Here is an 18721-nt window from a genome sequence, read left to right as displayed (position 1 = left end):
TTACATTTAACTCTAGCAACCTTTAGTTTAATGTGTCATAATTTAAACTGTTGACATTATTTGATTTATAATTTCTCTCTTCAGTTTGGCTTATAAAACTAATACTTTAAGGTTTGAAGTAAGATTGTTACTGCCTTCTCATCTGGGTAAAAATTTGTGTGGTGCATCTTCTACAGTGATAAGTTATGAAGGAAGGTAAATACCCTTCAAAAGAACTGAGACACATAAATGAACGCATAGAGCTTAGGTTTTAGGCTATGCCTGGGGAATGTTGGGTTCTCTTAGATGTTGCGAATTGAGAAAAATTAGTTCCTACTTCTCTCTCTTTTTGCCTCCTCTAGTCTTCCCCTTTCTGTCCTGCTTCCTGTTTGAGCCTCCCCCATCCATTCTTGAAAATAATGGAAAATCTTGCTGATGCTTCCCTTGTAGTCTGCCACGTAGCCAGAGGTGATGGCGGAAGCAGGCGCCAAGCCTTCCTCAGAGGCCTTCTTTAGCCCAGATGTTGCAGGATGAAATTACAGATATTTTATCTCATTTTCAGAGCCCTTTCCCATGCATTATCTCACATTAGCCTCTGAGGAAAATAGTGTTAAAAGCCTGCCAGAGGAACCAGTGACCATTCCTCTCCTTCCTGCCCCCATCCATCTTAAATCCCAAGTGATGGAGTCGGTGCCGGATCCATCGCCTTTCATTCTTCACAGTCAACTTAGGGTTTAGAACACAACACTTATTCCTACACATAGGTAAAATGTTCCCATTTGTTAAACGTCACGCCTTTCCTGAAAATATCTCTGCTGATAAAAATTTACTTGTGATCTCAGACAGAATTCTATAAAATACAGTTCTTACCTGGAAGTCCCACTTAGGGTCTGCCAGGGCTGCATTTGTAGCAGAACCATCAGAATCAACCCAAAGTTAAATAGGAATATTTACCTATAATGGGAATCATGCAATACATTTTCATTGCTGCTATTGCTTCCTTTCTAAAGCTATATTTCACTACTTAGTCTTTGCCCCCCTGCAACTCAACACCTTTACCATAGGTTAACCCTTTCTTGCCTATTTCTGGATCATGTGTCTGCAGCATATATTGCCCCGATCACATTGTATTATTGTATTATAATTATTTATCTTTCTTTTTTTTTTTTTTTTTTTTTTGTGAGGCAGAATCTCACTCTGTCTCCCAGACTGGAGTTCAATGGCCTGACCTTGGCTCACTGCAACTTCCACCTCCCAGGTTCCAGCAATTCACCCACCTTCCAAGTAGGTAGAACTACAGGCATGCACCACCATGCTTGGCTAAATTTTGTATTTTTAGCAGAGACAGGGTTTCACCATGTTGGCCAAGCTGGTCTCAAACTCCTGACCTCAAGTGATCCTCCCCCCTCAGCCTCCCAAAGTGCTGGGATTACAGGCAGGAGACATGCGCCCGGCTGTATGTCTTGACATATCTGTCTCTTACACTACATTGTTAGCTCCTTAAGGACAATCACCATGTTGTTTCATTTTCATTTTTGTCTCTCTGGTAAATATTGACAATCCCTGTGTTTCTCTCAAATTAAAAATATCCCATGATAACCTGGGGCACCTTGACATAAAGTTTGGGAACCACATTAATTGAGTGATTGAGGGAGAGAGTATTTGACTAGGGTAGCCCAGGAAGACTTTTTGGAGTAGGTAGCATTTGAGTTGAGACCTGAATGGTAAGAAAAAGCCAGCAGCCGCACAGTGAGGATAGAGTATTGTGGTCTGAAGGAGACTCCTGTGAAGGCCTTTAACAGGAAGGGGGAGGTAGAGGGGCGTGAGGTGCAGCCAGAGAGGCAGTAGGCAGGGCCATGCAGGCAGAACCCCACTGTCCCTGAGAAGGCAGTTTGTGTTTCCTTCTAACAGCTGGGGAAGCCTTTGGGGAGGGTTTAAGCAGAGGATGGTGCACTGAATATCTTTTAAAGAGATCCTCTGGGCTCTCTGTAGAGGGCCACAGTGGTGAGGGCAAGCTTTGATGCAGCAGAACCCGCTAGGGGGCCAGTGCGGCTCCAGATGGGAGAGGATGGAGGGCCGGACTAAGGAGTGGCCGGGAAGAAGAGAGAAGTGGTCAGGTTTGGGGTCAGCTTCATCAGGAGTGTGTACAGTATATGGCAGAGCTGGGTAGTTGCTGATTGAGAATTTGTGGGAATTATGATTAAATGGCTCCTCAAAAGCAGTTACTAATTCTGTTTCCTCGTTATTCACTGTTCTTTCTTTTTATTCTGTGGCATTGTTCCCAGGACCCTGAAAGTGTTTCCAAAGTGCTTTGGCTGGATGAGATACAGCAAGCTGTCGACGAGGCCAACGTGGATGAGGACAGAGCGAAGCAATGTAAGCCCTCGCCTCCTTTGCTCTTGAAACTTGCCTTTTTGGATTTGGTTATGTGCCTGAAGTCATGCGATCTATAATTTCTGGAAGATTTGGATTCTTACCAAATTTTAGTTCTTAGACGCATAATTATACAAAAATTAGTTGGTTTCCCTATGGTCAGTGATTACGCTCTGTCTCCAACAAAATTTATCAATGTTGCTGAACAAAACCCAGAAGGTAAAAGATAGTTTTTAAGCTCTCAAATTTTATGATTGAATCGGATCCTTTTTTCCTCTTGATTCTTGAAGAACTAGACCATTTCTGCTTAAAACCCTTTTTCTCCTTTCCATGCCCCTTATTGTTACCAGTATTTTCCATAGAAACAGAACCAATAGGAGACCTGTGGAGTGGCCAGCTGATCATGGGGCGACTAGCAATGAAATAGGCTGGCAGTCTCCTCAGTTCTTCCTTAATCTGTACAACTGGAAGAGTTCTGGGTCAAGCAAACGGAAGACTACCTTGAATCATAAAAATAGTCACAGACCCTCAATCATTTCCCAGAATGGGGCCAGTTTACAAACCCAGAACCCCTCAAATGAAGGGAAGGCCAGGTGCCTTGAGGAGGAACTCAGCTACGCTACCAAAAATTTATACTGTTAGTCTTTCTCCCAGCCTTCCCCAAAGGGATGTATGGCCTTTTACCAGGGTGACTATACTTAGGAGAAAGGACATCATCAGACTTTTGGAAATTAGCGGACACTTGCTCTGAATTGACGCTAATTCCAGGAGACTCAAAACATCACTGTGGTCCACCAGTCAATGTAGGGGTTTATGGAGGTCAGGTGATCAACAGAACATTGGCTCAGATCCATCTCACGGGGGTTGCCAAACCCCTTCTGTGGTTACTTCCCCAGTTCTGGGGTGCATAATTGGAATAGGCATAATCAGCAACTGTCAGGATCCCCACATTCGTTCAAATGATAAAATTGTTTAACCCTCTGTTTTTGAGGAGGAATAATATGAAAATTCACATGATAGTTTGAAATAACTTCTAAATTCATACACTAACATTGTCCATATATAAATTAAAATACAATTCCTAAAATTATAATTCATTAACCTGTCAACTCATGGCATAATTAGAATCTGTTCTGTTGTATCAGGTCACAGAAGGTTCTTAAGATAATTTTGTCCTGCTCCACAGGTGGGCTTTTCAACCTCGGAAGTGTCTGTGAGAAACATCTGGGCTTTATTTCCTTAGCTTGGAAAAATATGTGTATTTTTCTAACCTGAGCTTTTATTCCCTACGGAACTTTGACGTCTTTCCTTTCTAGCGTGCCTTAAGAAGAAAATAATAAAGTGGAAGTGTGTATATAAGAGATTTCAACTTAAATATAAAACTGAAGGAAGCCATAGTCCGAAGAGACACTTTTGAGAAATTAGATTGTAATTTAGGCATTCAAATAGCCTAAAATGGTTATGATTTATCTCTTAGAAATCAAACCAATGTAGAAGGTTTTTATTTCTTGTATTCATTGTTGTTCTTACATTTGGTCTGCAATTGTTGATTCTGTTTTTCACATTGAGATTGATGGTTCTATTGACTATAAAAGTAGCAGATTTCCTCAAATGTATGATTTTGTACTCTGTACTTGCACATCTAAAAATCCTATCATTTCCCTCTGTCCTGTCCCTCAGAAGAGCTGATATACTTTATTTTACTATATATAACAACAAAAAAGATTTTCCAAAGTTAAAACTACCTATGGGAATTTTCCAATTTTCAACAAGAATTTAACCTTTTAAAACATTCTTCACTCTGCATAAAGACTTGAAACAGCTTGTGGTCATGCACTATAAGCATCAAACACACTCTCAGATAATATGATAAAAGAAAATGTGTTGGCCCATTTATGTTACCACCAGCAAGATTTTAAAGGGCAGAGTAACTCAAGCCTCTTTCATTTTGGCCCAGTGTTGACATTCACTGGAGTATCTTGCTTGCTTAAAGTAGATTTGCCTCACTTTTGATTCCTTAGGGCAGTCTTTCTCTACCTTTTTCTCATTATGACACCCTAGGGAATCTTTTTAGACAGTTTTTTCTCTAATCCTTACCATGAAATTTTAAAGCCACAGATATATCGTATACCTGCTTATGTGCCATATGTAGGTCTGTACTTTATACATAAAGAGGTTTTTTTTAACTCCCTCCCTACAGGAACCAATTTTTGTCTCATTGGGAGTTATATCAACCACCTCTACTGTGAATGTGTGCCTTAAGAGAACCTGCTGGTATACGACTTAAGATGTAAAGCAAACGTTTTTGGGATCTCTTAGGAGATTTATGGAAGGTTTCTTAATTTGTTCCTTAGCAGAAACATACCTGACTTTCTGGAGTGAAAGTCATCTATCTGTTACCCTTAAGTATCTGGAACTTAGCCACAAATCACAGATTAAGAAAAAGGCAATCAAAATAGATATCTCAACACAAGCATTGAAGTTAATCTACTTTATTCACTGAGGACACCTCAGATAGACACTTTTGAGCCTGTTGATTTTTTTCTTAAGCAGAACTCCATTGTCTTTGGTAGTTTCTTTTCCTGGTTGTTTCTGACTCAGAGCACATCAGAAGCCACAAATCACAAGGCAGTAAAGTGCTTAAACTGCCATAGACAGGCACGCTGATGTCAGTAAAAAGTGACAGCTGACAGCGACGGAAGAAGGAAAAACTAGGAAGCATAGGAGTTAAAGGCCATTTCATGCAGGAGCCAATAAGCTCAAACACTTTCGCAGTCCTTGAAAATAGCACTCACTATATTACAGCACAGCACAATTTTAATGACACAAAGGACTCTTCTGGAAGCTCTCAGCAGACATTAAGCACCTACTTTATACCAGAGACTTTGGATAAAATAAGGAGCAATAGCGACTGTCCTGTTAGGATTTTCTCTAAGGCATGCTTTAGAATTTCATCGAAAATGGTTCTATGAAGATGAGAGTTGGTCCGTAAAGGAATTAGCTTTAGTTATCTGGAAATTGACCTGTGAACCAGCTCATCAATACTCAGTGATAATATATGCAAGAAATGTGTGCCTTTTGTAATATCATCTTTCAAGGACAATTGCATTTTATTGGGTTAGATGACGCTATCACATGCAGTTCTTGTGAGTATTTTTGTCATTTTTTGTTCCTTGGGCTTCTCTCAGACCACAAACTTCTCAATTGCCAGTACTCTATTTCTCTCTCCTACAAAGCTTTCCTGGAGAAGAGGAAAGGGCGATGTCCACCCATTTCCCATTAGCCTCTATAAGCATAGGAACATACTGCCATAGGCTTTATTCAACAACCACTGGAGTTTGCTAGAGAAGGTCTCCCTTAGTCTCCATGTGCTCCTCCAGATTTCCCATTAACCTTCTTAGTGCTGTGCACATGTGAACATAATTTGATGACAACAAATTGTAATTTACTACTCGTAGAGGTTGATGTACCTATAAGAAAAAAAAGAAAAAATATCCATGTCTCCCTTCACTTTACATCACGATGTTTTTCATGTAGGAAGTATTTTAACTTGGCTTCTTTCATTTTTCTGGCTCTGCTTTTCTAACTCAGTGCGTTTACTGGTTGTAAAAACTCTAGTCCTATTGATTCGACATTCTTACCTGAAATTAAAGTGGGAAATAATTCACTAAGTTAACTTTCCTTAGACTACCAAGAGTTTCATATGGTTTTGTTAATGAGGAGAGGCAGAAATTTGCAATGGGATGAAATGCTTGTTAGGTCTAAATTGGTTCCAGAATGAAGTTTTAGGACTCCGTTCCACCTATCCACCAGCTCTGCCTTTCTAGAACACTCATTTAGGTTGTTTATGACAATTTTGCTAAATATATTAGCACTATACAAGAGAACACCAGGATTTCCATAACTTAAAAAGCATTTCGCGGCAAGAGGTGAGGGTCTCGGACACCGTTTCTCATTTTCATCACATAGACAGAACAGCCCTGCTGCAAAGATAGTCAACGTACCTGAAACCCAAAGAACCTTCTGTAAGAAGTGTGGCAAGCATTGGCATCACAAAGTGACACCATATGAGAAGGGCAAGGATTCCTTGCATGCCCAGGGAAAGAGGTGGAATGATCAGAGCCAGAGTGGCTGTGGTGGGAAGACAAAGCCAATTTTCCAGAAGAAGGCTAAGACCGCAAAGAAGATTGTGCTAAGGCTGGAATGTGTTGAGCCTAACTGCCGATCCAAGAGGATGCTGGCCATTAAGAGATGCAAGCATTTTGGACTTTGGGGAGATAAGAAGAGAAAGGGCCAAGTGATCCAGTTCTAAACTTTGGGATATTTTTAACTTTGAAGAGAAAATGTCGAAGCCGTAGAAAAATTACCTGTAGGAAAATAAATACCGTGATATTCTTATGCAAAAAAAAAAAAATGTTTTGCTTATCCTAAAGTAAACAAATGTGTTTGTAAAACTAGTTCTCAAATATGTGTTAGTGGCCTAGGCTAGAGCTACGTACTTACTGGGGTGTGTATTCACCCCATTTCATAGACTACTACAGCAAACTAGGGCCTCCATACCACATATGAGTAACCAGAAAAGACTGTTGTTTTTAATAAACCATGCTCTTGTGTTATCTAATTCTTCTATGAACTAAATTGGTAGGTGATTGTCTTGGGCATATGTGGTACATATTCTCAAAGGGTGAAAATGTTTGATACTAATGCATTCCTAAGAAGTTGAATTATATATTTGCATGCCTTGAAGTAAGTGGAAGATAACCATTAACAAGAAACCTTTTTTTTTTCAATTACAAAGGGGTTACTCTGGTGGTTGATGTTAATCAGTGTTTGGAAGGAAAAAAATCAAGTGATATTTTGTCTACATTGAAGTCTTCCACTTGCAATGCAAATGACATAATCCCAGAATGTGCTGACAGATACTATGATGCCCTTGTGAAGGCAAAAGAGCGCAAATCTGAAACAGGTAAGTTTGTTTGTTATTTAGCACAAACTAAGTATTTTAAATACAATTTCTGTGTTATTGTATTTTCTTAATTTTAAGACAAGTATTGCTTTCTTTTTTAATATCTTAGGATTTTTTAAATTATACTTTAAGCTCTGGGGTACATGTACAGAATGTGCAGGTTTGTTACACAGGTATACACGTGCCATGATGATTTGCTACATCTGTCCCCACTTCATCTACATTAGATATTTCTCCTAATGCTATTCCTCCCCAATCTCCCTACCCCCTGCTATCGCTCCCCTAGCCTTCCACCCCCTGACAGGCCCCAGTGTGTGATATTCCCTGCCCTATGCGCATGTGTTCTCATTGTTCAACACCCACTAATGAGTGAGAACATGCGGTGTTTGGTTTTCTGTTCTTGTGTTAGTTTATGAGAATGCTGGTTTCCAGCTTTATCCATGTCCCTGCAAAAGACATGAACTCATCCTTTTCTATGGCTGCATAGTGTTCCATGGTGTATATGTTCCACATTTTCTTTATCCAGTCTGTCATTAATGGGCATTTGGGTTGGTTCCAAGTCTTTGCTATTGTAAACAGTGCCGCAATAAACATATGTGTGCACGTGTCTTTATAACAGAATGATATATAATCCTTTAGGTATATACCCAGTAATGAGATTGCTGCATCAAACGGTATTTCTATTTCTAGATCCTTGAGGAATCGCCACACTGTCTTCCACAATTTACACTCCCACCAGTGTAAAAGCATTCCTATTTCTCCACATTCTTTCCAGCATTTGTTGTCTACCGGTTTTTAATGATAGCCATTCTAACTGGTGTGAGATGGTATCTCAATGTGGTTTTGATTTGCATCTTTCAAAACCAGTGATTATGAGCTTTTTTTTATGTTTGTTGGCTGCATAAATGTCTTCTTTTGAGAAGTGGTCTGTTCATATCCTTTGCCCTGTTTTTAATGAGTTTGTTTTTTTTTTCTTGTACATTTGTTTAAGTTCTTTGTAGATTCTGGATATTAAACCTTTGTCAGATGGGCAAATTGCAAAAATTTTTTCCCATTCTGTTGGTTGCCACCTAATGTTAGTCTCTTTTGCTGTGTAGAAGCTCTTAAGTTTAAATAGATCCCATTTGTCTATTTGGCCTTTGTTGCCATTGCTTTTGATGTTTTCATCATGAAGTCCTTGCCTATACCTATGTCCTGAATGGTATTGCCTAGGTTTCCTTCTAGGGTTTTTATGGTGTTAGGTCTTATGTTTAGATTTTTAATCCATTTGGAATTAATTTTTGTATAAGGTGTAAGGAAGGGATCCAGTTTCAGCTTTCTGCATACGGGTAGGCAGTTTTCCCAACACCATTTATCACATAGGGAATCCTTCCCCCACTGCTTGTTTTTGTCAGGTTTGTCAAAGATCAGATGATTGTAGATGTGTAGCGTTATTTCTGAGGCCTCTGTTCTGTTCCATTGGTCTATATCTCTGTTTTGGTACCAGTACCATGCTGTTTTGATTATGGTAGCCTTGTAGTATAGTTTGAAGTCAGGTAGTGTGATGCCTCCAGCTTTGTTTTTTGTTGTTGTTTTTGTTTTATTGCTTAAGATTGTCTTGGCTATGTGGGCTCTTTTTTGGTTCCATATGAGGCTTAAGGTGGTTTTTTCCCAATTCTGTGAAGAAAGTCAATGGTAGCTTAATGGGGATAGCATTTAATTTATAAATTACTTTGGGCAGTATGGCCATTTTCACAATACTGATTCTTCCTAACCATCAGCGTGGAATGTTTTTCCATCTGTTTGTGTCCTCTTTTATTTCCTTGAGCAGTGGTTTGTAGTTCTCCTTGAAGAGGTCCTTCACGTGTCTTGTTAGTTGTATTCCTATGTATTTTATTCTGTTTGTAGCAATTGTGAATGGGAATTCACTCATAATTTGGCTCTCTGTCTGTTACTGGTGTATATGAATGGTTATGATTTATGCACATTGATTTTGTATCCTGATACTTTGCTGAAGTTGCTTATCATCTTGAGATTTTGGGGTGAGATAATAGAGTCTTCTAAATATACAATCATGTCATCTGCAAATAAAGACAATTTGACTTCCTCTTTTCCTAACTGAGTACCCTTTATTTCTTTTTCTTGCCTGATTGCCCTGACCAGAACTTCTAACACTATGTGAATAGGAATGGTGAGAGAGGGCATCATCGTCTTGTGTCAGTTTTCAGAGGGAATGCTTCCAGTTTTTGCCCATTCGGTGTGATACTGCTTGTGGGTTTGTCATAAATAGCTCTTATTATTTTGAGACATTTTCCATCAATACATAGTTTATTGAGAGTTTTTAGCATAAAGGGCTGTTGAATTTTTTATAAAGCCTTCTCTGCATCTATTGAGAAAATCAGGTGGTTTTTGCTTTTGGTTCTGTTTATGTGATGCATTATGTTTATAGTTTCGCGTATGTTGAACCAGCCTTGCTTCCCAGGGATGAAGCTGACTTAATCATGATGGATAAGCTTTTTGGTGTGCTGTTGGATTCAGTTTGCCAGTATTTTATTGAGGATTTTCGCATCAATGTTCATCATGGATATTGGCCTGAAATTTTCTTTTTCAATTGTGTTTCTGTCAGCTTTTGATATCAGAGTGATGTTGGTCTCATAAAATGAGTTAGGAAGGATTCCCTCTTTTTGTACTGTTTGGAATAGTTTCAGAAGAAATGGTACTAGCTCCTCTTTGGTACCTCTGGTAGAATTTGGCTGTGAACCCATCTGGTTCAAAAAAAGTCCTGGACTTTTTTTGGTTGGTAGGCTATTAATTGCTGCCTCAATTTCAGACCTTGTTATTGGTCTATTCAGGAATTCAACTTCTTCCTGGTTTAGTCTTGGGAGGGTGTAAGTGTCCAGGAATATATCCATTTCTTCTAGATTTACTGGTTTATGTGCATAGAGGTGTTTGTAGTAATCTCTGATGGTAGTTTTTATTTCTGTGGGATCGGTGGTGATATCTAGTTTATCATTTTTTATTGCATCTATTCGATTCTTCTCTCTTTTCTTTTTTATTAGTCTGGCTAGCAGTCTATCTATTTTGTTGATCTTTTCAAAAAACCAGCTCCTGGATTTATTGATTTTTTTTGAAGGGTTTTTTGTGTCTCTATCTCCTTCTGTTCTGTTCTAATCTTAATTATTTCTTGTCTTCTGCTAGCTTTTGAATTTGTTTGATCTTGCTCCTCTAGTTCTTTTAATTGTGATGATAGGGTATTGATTTTAGACCTTTCCTCACTTCTCTTGTGGGCATTTAGTGCTATAAATTTCCCTCTACACATTGCTTTAAATGTGTTCCCGAGTTTCTGGTACGTTGTGTCTTCATTCTCAGTGGTTTCAAAGAACACCTTTATTTCTGCCTTCATTTCATTATTTATCCAGTAGTCATTCAGGAGCAGGTTGTTCAGTTTCCATGTAGTTGTGCAGTTTTGAGTGAGTTTCTTAATCCTGAGTTCTAACTTGATTGCACAATGATCTGAAAGACTGTTATGATTTCTGTTCTGCATTTGCTGAGGAGTGATTTACTTCCAATTTTGTGGTCAATTTTAGAATAAGTGTGATGTGGTGCTGAGAAGAATGTATATTCTGTGGATTTGGGGTCGAGAGTTCTGTAGATGTCTGTTAGGTCTGCTTGGTCCAGATCTGAGTTCAAGTTCTGGATATCCTTGTAAATTTTCTGTAAGACAGGTATTGCTTTCAAATTAACATTTCTGTAATTTTTTGTCATCTGTGGCTAAGGAAATTAGGAAATGTTTTAGATGTTTCTTTTTACTTTAGGAAAGCTATGATCTCAGTGGCAATATATGGGTGGCATTAAGAAAATGTCACATTTGAGGAGTCTTTGCTTTATACAGATGATGCTTATTGATTCATTTATTCATGTGAATATACCAGTGATATAAACAGATGTTTACACTGATATTTTATCTCAATCCTTTGTGATTGTATAATATTAAGTAGGGGTAAATAGTAATTTTGACTATATGGAATAAAGTACAATGAGCTAGTCTGCAAGGGATCAGTTGGCAAACCTTGGCAACTAGTTATGCCTACTCAGTACAATGGCAGAAACTGCATTGTTAGCTCTGGAAAGAATCTTTGACATTATACAGTTTGACACTCATTTTTTAGATTTGGAAATTCACATTGATGAGATTTCAGACATAGGGAAAGAATGGTAGACCCAAGGACAATTAATATTTAATGCAGAATTCCTTTAATAGATGTTTATTGAGCACCTACTATTTCCTAGTGTCTAGGATCGAGGTGGCTCTGAACTTCTAGGCTAGTGTTTATTTGTACCACATTGGAGGTCATCTACAGGCTACTATCCATCTTTAAGAAACTAGTGTGACAGTGTATGTCCTTAGAAGTAGAACTTAAGGGGGAAAAAACTTTGTTAGTCCAACTTGATGTTTGTCTAATAGTACCCTATATACTTACTTTCAAGTTTGATATATTTCCAACTCGGAGAGTCCACCTTCCAGTTCAGTAAATTTTCTGTTAATGAAATGGCCACTCTCTTACTTGGCATCTGGTCACCCTTGAGTCCCTCTCTGTTCCATTCAGAGCTCTTCATCAGGAATTACTGTAATATCCCCTGTCTCATCCTTCTTTGGGAAAGAGTTACCTAATTGTATTAATGAGCTATCCTAATTTCAAATTCATCCTGGAAAAAACTTAGTTTATCTTCTGTCTCCTACACTTGCCTGCTACTTTTCCCATGTGTCATATTTGGGTGACTATAGTCAAATCCCTGTGTATTCAATTCAGAAACCTCGGAAATACTTTAGATTCATTCTTCTGGGAAGAAAAAAAAAGGCAGCGAAACTTTTGTCAGCTGAGATTGTATTGAATCTATAGATCAGTTTGATAAGTCTTACTGTCTTCACAATATTCCGATCCATGTACATAGGATGTCTTTCCTTTTAATCAAGTTTAAAACTCTTACAACAATTTTTTTGTAGTTTTCAGCATATAAGGCTGCATTTGCTTCATTAAATTTGTTCCTAAGTATTTTATCATTTTTGCTATTGTAAATATTGTTTTTTAATTATATTTTGGAATTGTTTATTGCTCGTTTATAGACAATTGACTTTTTATTGAGTAATAATATATATGCCATAAAATTCTCCCTTTTAAAGTATGTAATTAAGAGATTTTTAGTATATTCACAAGGTACATCTAGTACCTCTAGTTAATTCCAGGACATTTCATCACGCCAAAACAAAACCCTGTACCTATTAGCATCAATCCCTATCACCCACTCCCCAGCCCCAGGAAACCACTAATCTACTTTCTCTTTGGCCTGTTTTGGACATTTCATATAAACAGAGTCATACAATACACAGTCTTTCATGCCTGGCTTCTTTTACCTAGCATAACATTTCCAGAGTTTATTCATGTAGCATCTGGTCAGTTATTCCTTTTTTGTGTCTGATAGTATTCCATTGTATGAATATGCCACATTTTGTTTACCCAGTCATCAACTGATGGAACCTGTATTCTGCACCACTCCCTCCCCACAACTTTTGGCTATTCTGAATGAGACTGCTATGAACATTCATGTCCAGGTTTTCTCATGGATACATCTTTTCTTACAACTGATTTTTGTATATTGATCTTGTATCCTGCAACCTTGCTGAACTCATTTATTCTAATCATTTTTGGTAAATTTCTTTTGCTGCCATCTGCCTTAATAAATAAAGTTTCGGCCAGGTGCGGTGGCTCACGCCTATAATCCCAGTACTTTGGGAGGCTGAGGCAGGTGGATCATGAGATCAAGAGATCGATACCATCCTGGTCAACATGGTGAAACCCCGTCTCTACTAAAAATACGAAAATTAGCTGGGCATGGTGGCGAGCGCCTGTAGTCCCAGCTACTTGGGAGGCTGAAGCAGGAGAATTGCTTGAACCCAGGAGACAGAGGTTGTGGTGAGCTGAGATCGGGCCATTGCACTCCAGCCTGGGTAGCAAGAGTGAAATTCCATCTCAAAAAATAATAATAAAGAAAGAAAGTTTCACTGAAATTTAGCCACGCATTGATTTATGTATGGTCTATGGCTGCTTTCCTGCTGCAGTGGTAGTACTGAGTGGTTGTTTCAGAGACCCATAGCCTGCAAATCTGAAAATATTGGCTCTCTCTCTCTTTTTTTTTGGGGGGGGTAGGGGGATTTGTTTTGTATTGTTTTGTTTTTTTAAATTAAGTCTTGCTCTGCTACCCAGGCTGGAGTGCAGCAGGGCAATCTCAGCTCACTGCAACCTCTGCCTCCTGGGTTCCAGCAGTTCTCCTGCCTCAGCCTCCTGAGTTGCTGGGATTACAGGCACATGCCACTGTGCCTGGCTCATTTTTGTATTTTTAGTAGAGATAGGGTTTCACCATGTTGGCCTTGAACTCTGACCTCAAGTGATCCACCTGCCTTGGCCTCCCAAAGTGCTGGGATTACAGGTGTGAGCCACTGCGTCAGGCCCCTACTCTCTGACTCTACAGAAAATGTTTGCCAACACCTGTTCTGGAAAGAAGAGCTTTCCAAGCAATTAAAGACTGATTTTTACCTCCAGATAGAGCTATGAGCATTGTTTTCAGGCATGCATACGATGATTTATTCTTATCTCTTTCCCCTCTGGTTCTAAGGTGTCTGTCTTTTCCCAAATTGAAACATTCGCCATTTGGTGAATGGATTGCTCAGCCTTGTAAGTCAGTTTAACGATTCTGTATATTAGTGTATAATTTTGTCTGGAAGGCATCTAAAAAGTATGCCTCCTTTTAGAATGTTCGTGACCTCTTAACTAACTGTAATCAGTCTTTTTTCTAAGTAGCAAACCAACTATATTTCTTAGGAAAACTATTTGGAACCCGTTCTGGAAAGCAGCTCTCCTCAGTCTCTGATCTAACTGTACATTCAAACTAGATGTGAAAAAGATAGGAATTCTTCTTTCCTGTTACCTATTGACATCCCAACCCAAGTAAAGCCCCTAATGCCATTCAGGTCTCTTCATCAGGAATTACTGTAATGTCCCCTGCCTCATCCTTCATTGGGAGAGAATCAGATAATTGTATTAATGAGCTATCCTCATTTCAAATTCATTCTGGAAAAAACTTAGTTTATCTTCTCTCTCTCAAACTTGCCTACTTCTTTTCCCATGTGCCATATTTGGGTGAGAGCTAAAAACAGAAAAATATAAGAAGTTCTAACATAGACTAAGCAAGTCAACTACTATCAAGTGAGCATTAGACTCATTGTCTTTACAGGTAAATCACAGTTCAAGTGAATTGACCATTGGTAATTGGCTTTTAACCAACTAAGAAATTTTTTACTTCTCAGTTCAAGTGATGGGAGAAACATTTTCGTCAGCTTTGCTTGCCTTCTTTCCTTCCCACTGAGAGAGTTGCCTTAAGAATGGTGATTATTCTTCTGAAAACATTTATGAATCTGACAACTATTGGTAATTGAAAATAGCATAGTTGGTTGTGCATAGTGGCTCATGCCTATAATCCCAGCACTTTGGGAGGCTGGGGCAAGCGGATTGCTTGAGCCCAGGTGTTTGAGACCAGCCTGGACAACATGGCAAAACCAACCTCTACAAAAAATTAACCAGGTGTTGCATGTTCCTATGGTCCCAGCTATTCTGGAGGCTCATCTGAGCCTGGAGAAGTTCAGGCTGCAGTGAGCCATGTCACGCCACTATTCTCCAGCCTGGGTGACAAAGTGAGAACCTGTCTCAAAAGCAAGAAAGGAAGGAAGGGAGCAGCGAGGGGAAGGCAGGGAAGGGAAGGAAGAAAGAATAATAATTACTTGTAAACATCCTAACTTGACCGTACAATGTATTTTCTAGTAGACCAGTGTTTCTAAACAGATGAACAGGATGTCTGACTGCCCATTGAAAAGAGATACATCTTTCTTCCTGGGCATTGACAAACAGAAAGAACAGGTGAGGGGCATTTAAAACCAAATGAAGAATCAACACATATTAAAGAGCCTTAGGCCAGGTATGGTGGCTCACACCTATAATCCCAGCACTTTGGGAGGCAGAGGCGGGCAGATCACCTGAGGTCTGGAGTTCAAGACCTGCCTGACTAACATGAAGAAACGCATCTCTACTAAAAACATGAAATTAGCCAGGCATGATGGCACATGCCTATAGTCCCAGCTACTTTGGAGGCTGAGGCAGGAGAATCGCTTGAACCCGGGAGGTGGAGGTTGCAGTGAGCCGAGATTGTGCCATTGCACTCCAGCCTGGGCAACAAGAGTCAAACTCTGCCTCAAAAAAAAAAAAAAGGAAAAAAGAGAGCCTTAAAGTTACCCCTATTTAGTTATTTCAATGCATTTCAATATTCTGTGAAGAAATTCACTTAAACTTTGATTTACCTGTAAAGGCAATGAGTCAATGCTCACTTGGTACAGTTGACTTAGCTTAGTCTAAGTTAGAACTTCTTAGGTTTTTCTGCTGTGGTTAGCTCTCAGGCCTGGGATCAGAATCATTCAACAAAATAAACAGATGTCTGATGAAGTATAGCCCATGGATTCATGAGGAGGAGACATTCCTGATCAACCTTAAGTCATGACTACCGTAGGTTTTTCTAATATCCCTACCCCAAAATTAGTTATTTCAAAAAAATTTTTTTCTCATTTTGTGTGGTTGCGTAGCACAAAATGAGTCAGGGGAACAGGAATTTTCTTTTTCCCTGCTTCAATTGACTTTTGTGTTACGCATATGCCATTTTGTACTTTGAATAACGCTGTTTCCAAAGGTTCTACTTTGGTTTAATGCAGATCATTGGCCCTCCTTAAATAAGGGCCACAGTCCACAGTCCTTATGGGTCTCTTTATTGGAGAACTTGTAGGGAAACGTTGTAAGCAAAGAGGATCTTGCCAGTTGGTCTCCTTTGTCTACATGTGTTGTTGTTTGCATCTACCTGGGACTTACAATTATTGTTTGCTTTTCCATCTCTTCGGCTGGTTTTGGCCAAACTTTTTTTTTTAATATATATATGGAGTCTAGCTCTGTTGCCAAGCTGGGAGTGTAACGGTGGTATCTCGGCTCACTGCAATCTCCGCCTCCTGGGTTCAGGTGATTCCCCTGCCTCAGCTTCCTGTGTAGCTGGGACTACAGGTGTGTACCACCACGCCTGGCTAATTTTTTATATTTTGCTATTTAATAAAGACAGGGTTTCACCATGTTGGCCAGGATGGTCTCGATCTCCTGACCTCACGATCCACCTGTCTCAGCCTCCCAAAGTGCTAGGATTACAGGCAAGAGCCACCATGCCCGGCCCAGCTAAACATGTTTTTATCATCCTCATGAAAGATTTGAGCTCTAGAGCTAGCCTTAGGCATTTGTGTCTCTTCCTTTTCTTAGCTTAGTAGGGATCTGCCATTAAATATATCGAATTCATTCCATGTTAGTGGGTCATTTCTGATGCTGTTGACTTAGACTGTCTAAATGTTTGGTGAAAAACAGATTCAATTACTTTACATATTGAAGAAACTACACTAATGTTTAAGGGTTCACTGTCTCTCTGTAGAATTTAACAAACTTTTTTCTTTAGTGTCTAGTGAAGGTTCATGGCTCAAACTCAACTTGCACGAACAATATGACTACTATTACAACATCGATTCAAAAGAGAGTTCCTGGGTCACACCTGAATCGTGCTTGTATAAAGAATCATGGCTCATGGGAAAAGAAATTGAGGTAGGAAGTTGCTGTTTGGTGGCTAATTGTACTGTATAAAGTTAAATGTGACTGGCTTTCTATTTCTGTATCATGGAAGTGATGAGAGGAACTAACTGACTTATCTGAAGCCTGGATATGTGATAAAGTCTTCATGAACTACAGTTGAATGTGGCTGCATTGTTACTAATTTGCAGATTTTTTTCCACATTGGCTTGACAAAACCAAATACAGCAGGGGGAAGAAATATTTTAGTATTTATTTGGGATGGTACATTACCCTAAGAAATCAATCTTGAGGCCAGGCGCGGTGGCTCAAGCCTGTAATCCCAGCACTTTGGGAGGCCGAGGCAGGTGGATCATGAGGTCAAGAGATCGAGACCATCCTGGTCAACATGGTGAAACCCCGTCTCTACTAAAAATACAAAAAATTAGCTGGGCATGGTGGCACATGCCTGTAATCCCAGCTACTCAGGAGGCTGAGGCAGGAGAATTGCCTGAACCCAGGAGGTGGAGGTTGCAGTGAGCCGAGATCGCGCCATTGCACTCTAGCCTGGGTAACAAGAGTGAAACTCCGTCTCAAAAAAAAAAAAAAAAAAAAGAAATCAATCTTGATTTTCCTTGACTTAATTAAGCTCAATTAATGATAATTTCTTGGTTGTCAATATTTAAAAGGTATTTCTTTCCCCCCGTCTCAGCCTGCAACTTAACCTTGTACCTTTCAAACCAAAATGTCCTTTTTTTCTATGAAGTGCTGGAGAGGGCATCTCTGCCACACATGGCCCACCATCTCCAGGACGGCTTCAGAAGCAGAGAACAGAGTTGGGCAAAGAGCAGGATAGTAAACATTAAATGTTTACTTCTTCTGAGATGGTCATCTTAGCATGTTTTCATTGCATAACATTCTAGAGCTCTGGATGTACCCTTGTCCAAATGTAAGCACAAACAACACAGTTGAGTGTATCTTATACTTGGCATTCGATTAACTGACGTAAAAGTTAGCCACGTGTCCATGTATTATACTAAACAAGAGCTAAGCATGATACATCAAATTGAAATTTGTATTTAACTACTAAAGGTCCCTTTTAACTAATCCTTGACTCATATTTGAAAGCTTTCTTCTACCAGATTTTTCTTATTGAAAGCAATTTATCCCTCCTCTCATCTCTTTTAACCAAACTATATAAATAGTACCTATCTGAGTTTCTCATTAGGAGTAAACAAACAGTGCCTTAGGGAGCATCGTTATTGTCTATTAGGACATTTGTTATTTTCTGTTTGTTTCTCTTCTGGGGGAATATTTGTTATTTTAAATGCAGAAAGAAGAAACCCATATAGAAAACTCTACCTTAGGTGAAACCCCATCTCTACTAAAAATACAAAAATTAACTGGATGTGGTGGCCGGGACCTGTAATCCTAGCTACTTGGGAGGCTGAGGCAGGAGAATTGCTTCAACCCAGGAGGCAGAGGTTGCAGTGAGCCAAGATCGTGCCATTGCACTCCAGCCTGGGTGACAAGAACTAGTTTCTGTCTCAGGAAAAAAACAAAAAAAACAAAGAAACCAAAAAAAACCCTGAAAAATCTGCAATAGAATCATCTCAGATGCTTTTTCTCATTATAAAGAAGACTGGCCGGAGTCTCTGGGGTCCTCCTGATTTCCCCATGTGCCTTGTCCATTATTCCCTTCCAAAATATTTAGCAGTTTTCATATGTA

At 39.3% G+C, this 18721-nt stretch overlaps 1 protein-coding gene across 1 annotated transcript in view; it reads left to right on the top strand.

Moving 5' to 3' along the window:
- Positions 1 to 18721, top strand: part of IQGAP2 (IQ motif containing GTPase activating protein 2) — a 307815-nt gene that overhangs the window by 215461 nt on the left and 73633 nt on the right. Inside the window, exons 14-16 of the mRNA XM_032277951.1 lie at positions 2265 to 2355; positions 7151 to 7318; positions 16886 to 17028. Coding sequence (XP_032133842.1) covers positions 2265 to 2355; positions 7151 to 7318; positions 16886 to 17028 — 402 coding nt within the window. The remainder of the gene's footprint in view (positions 1 to 2264; positions 2356 to 7150; positions 7319 to 16885; positions 17029 to 18721) is intronic.

This window comes from Sapajus apella, unplaced genomic scaffold (genome assembly GCF_009761245.1).
Source record: "Sapajus apella isolate SASKATOON/1434 unplaced genomic scaffold, GSC_monkey_1.0 scaffold1, whole genome shotgun sequence".
Lineage (NCBI taxonomy): Eukaryota > Metazoa > Chordata > Mammalia > Primates > Cebidae > Sapajus > Sapajus apella.
The sequence above is the reverse complement of the archived record's forward strand: the minus strand, read 5'-3'. Positions and strand labels throughout refer to the sequence as shown.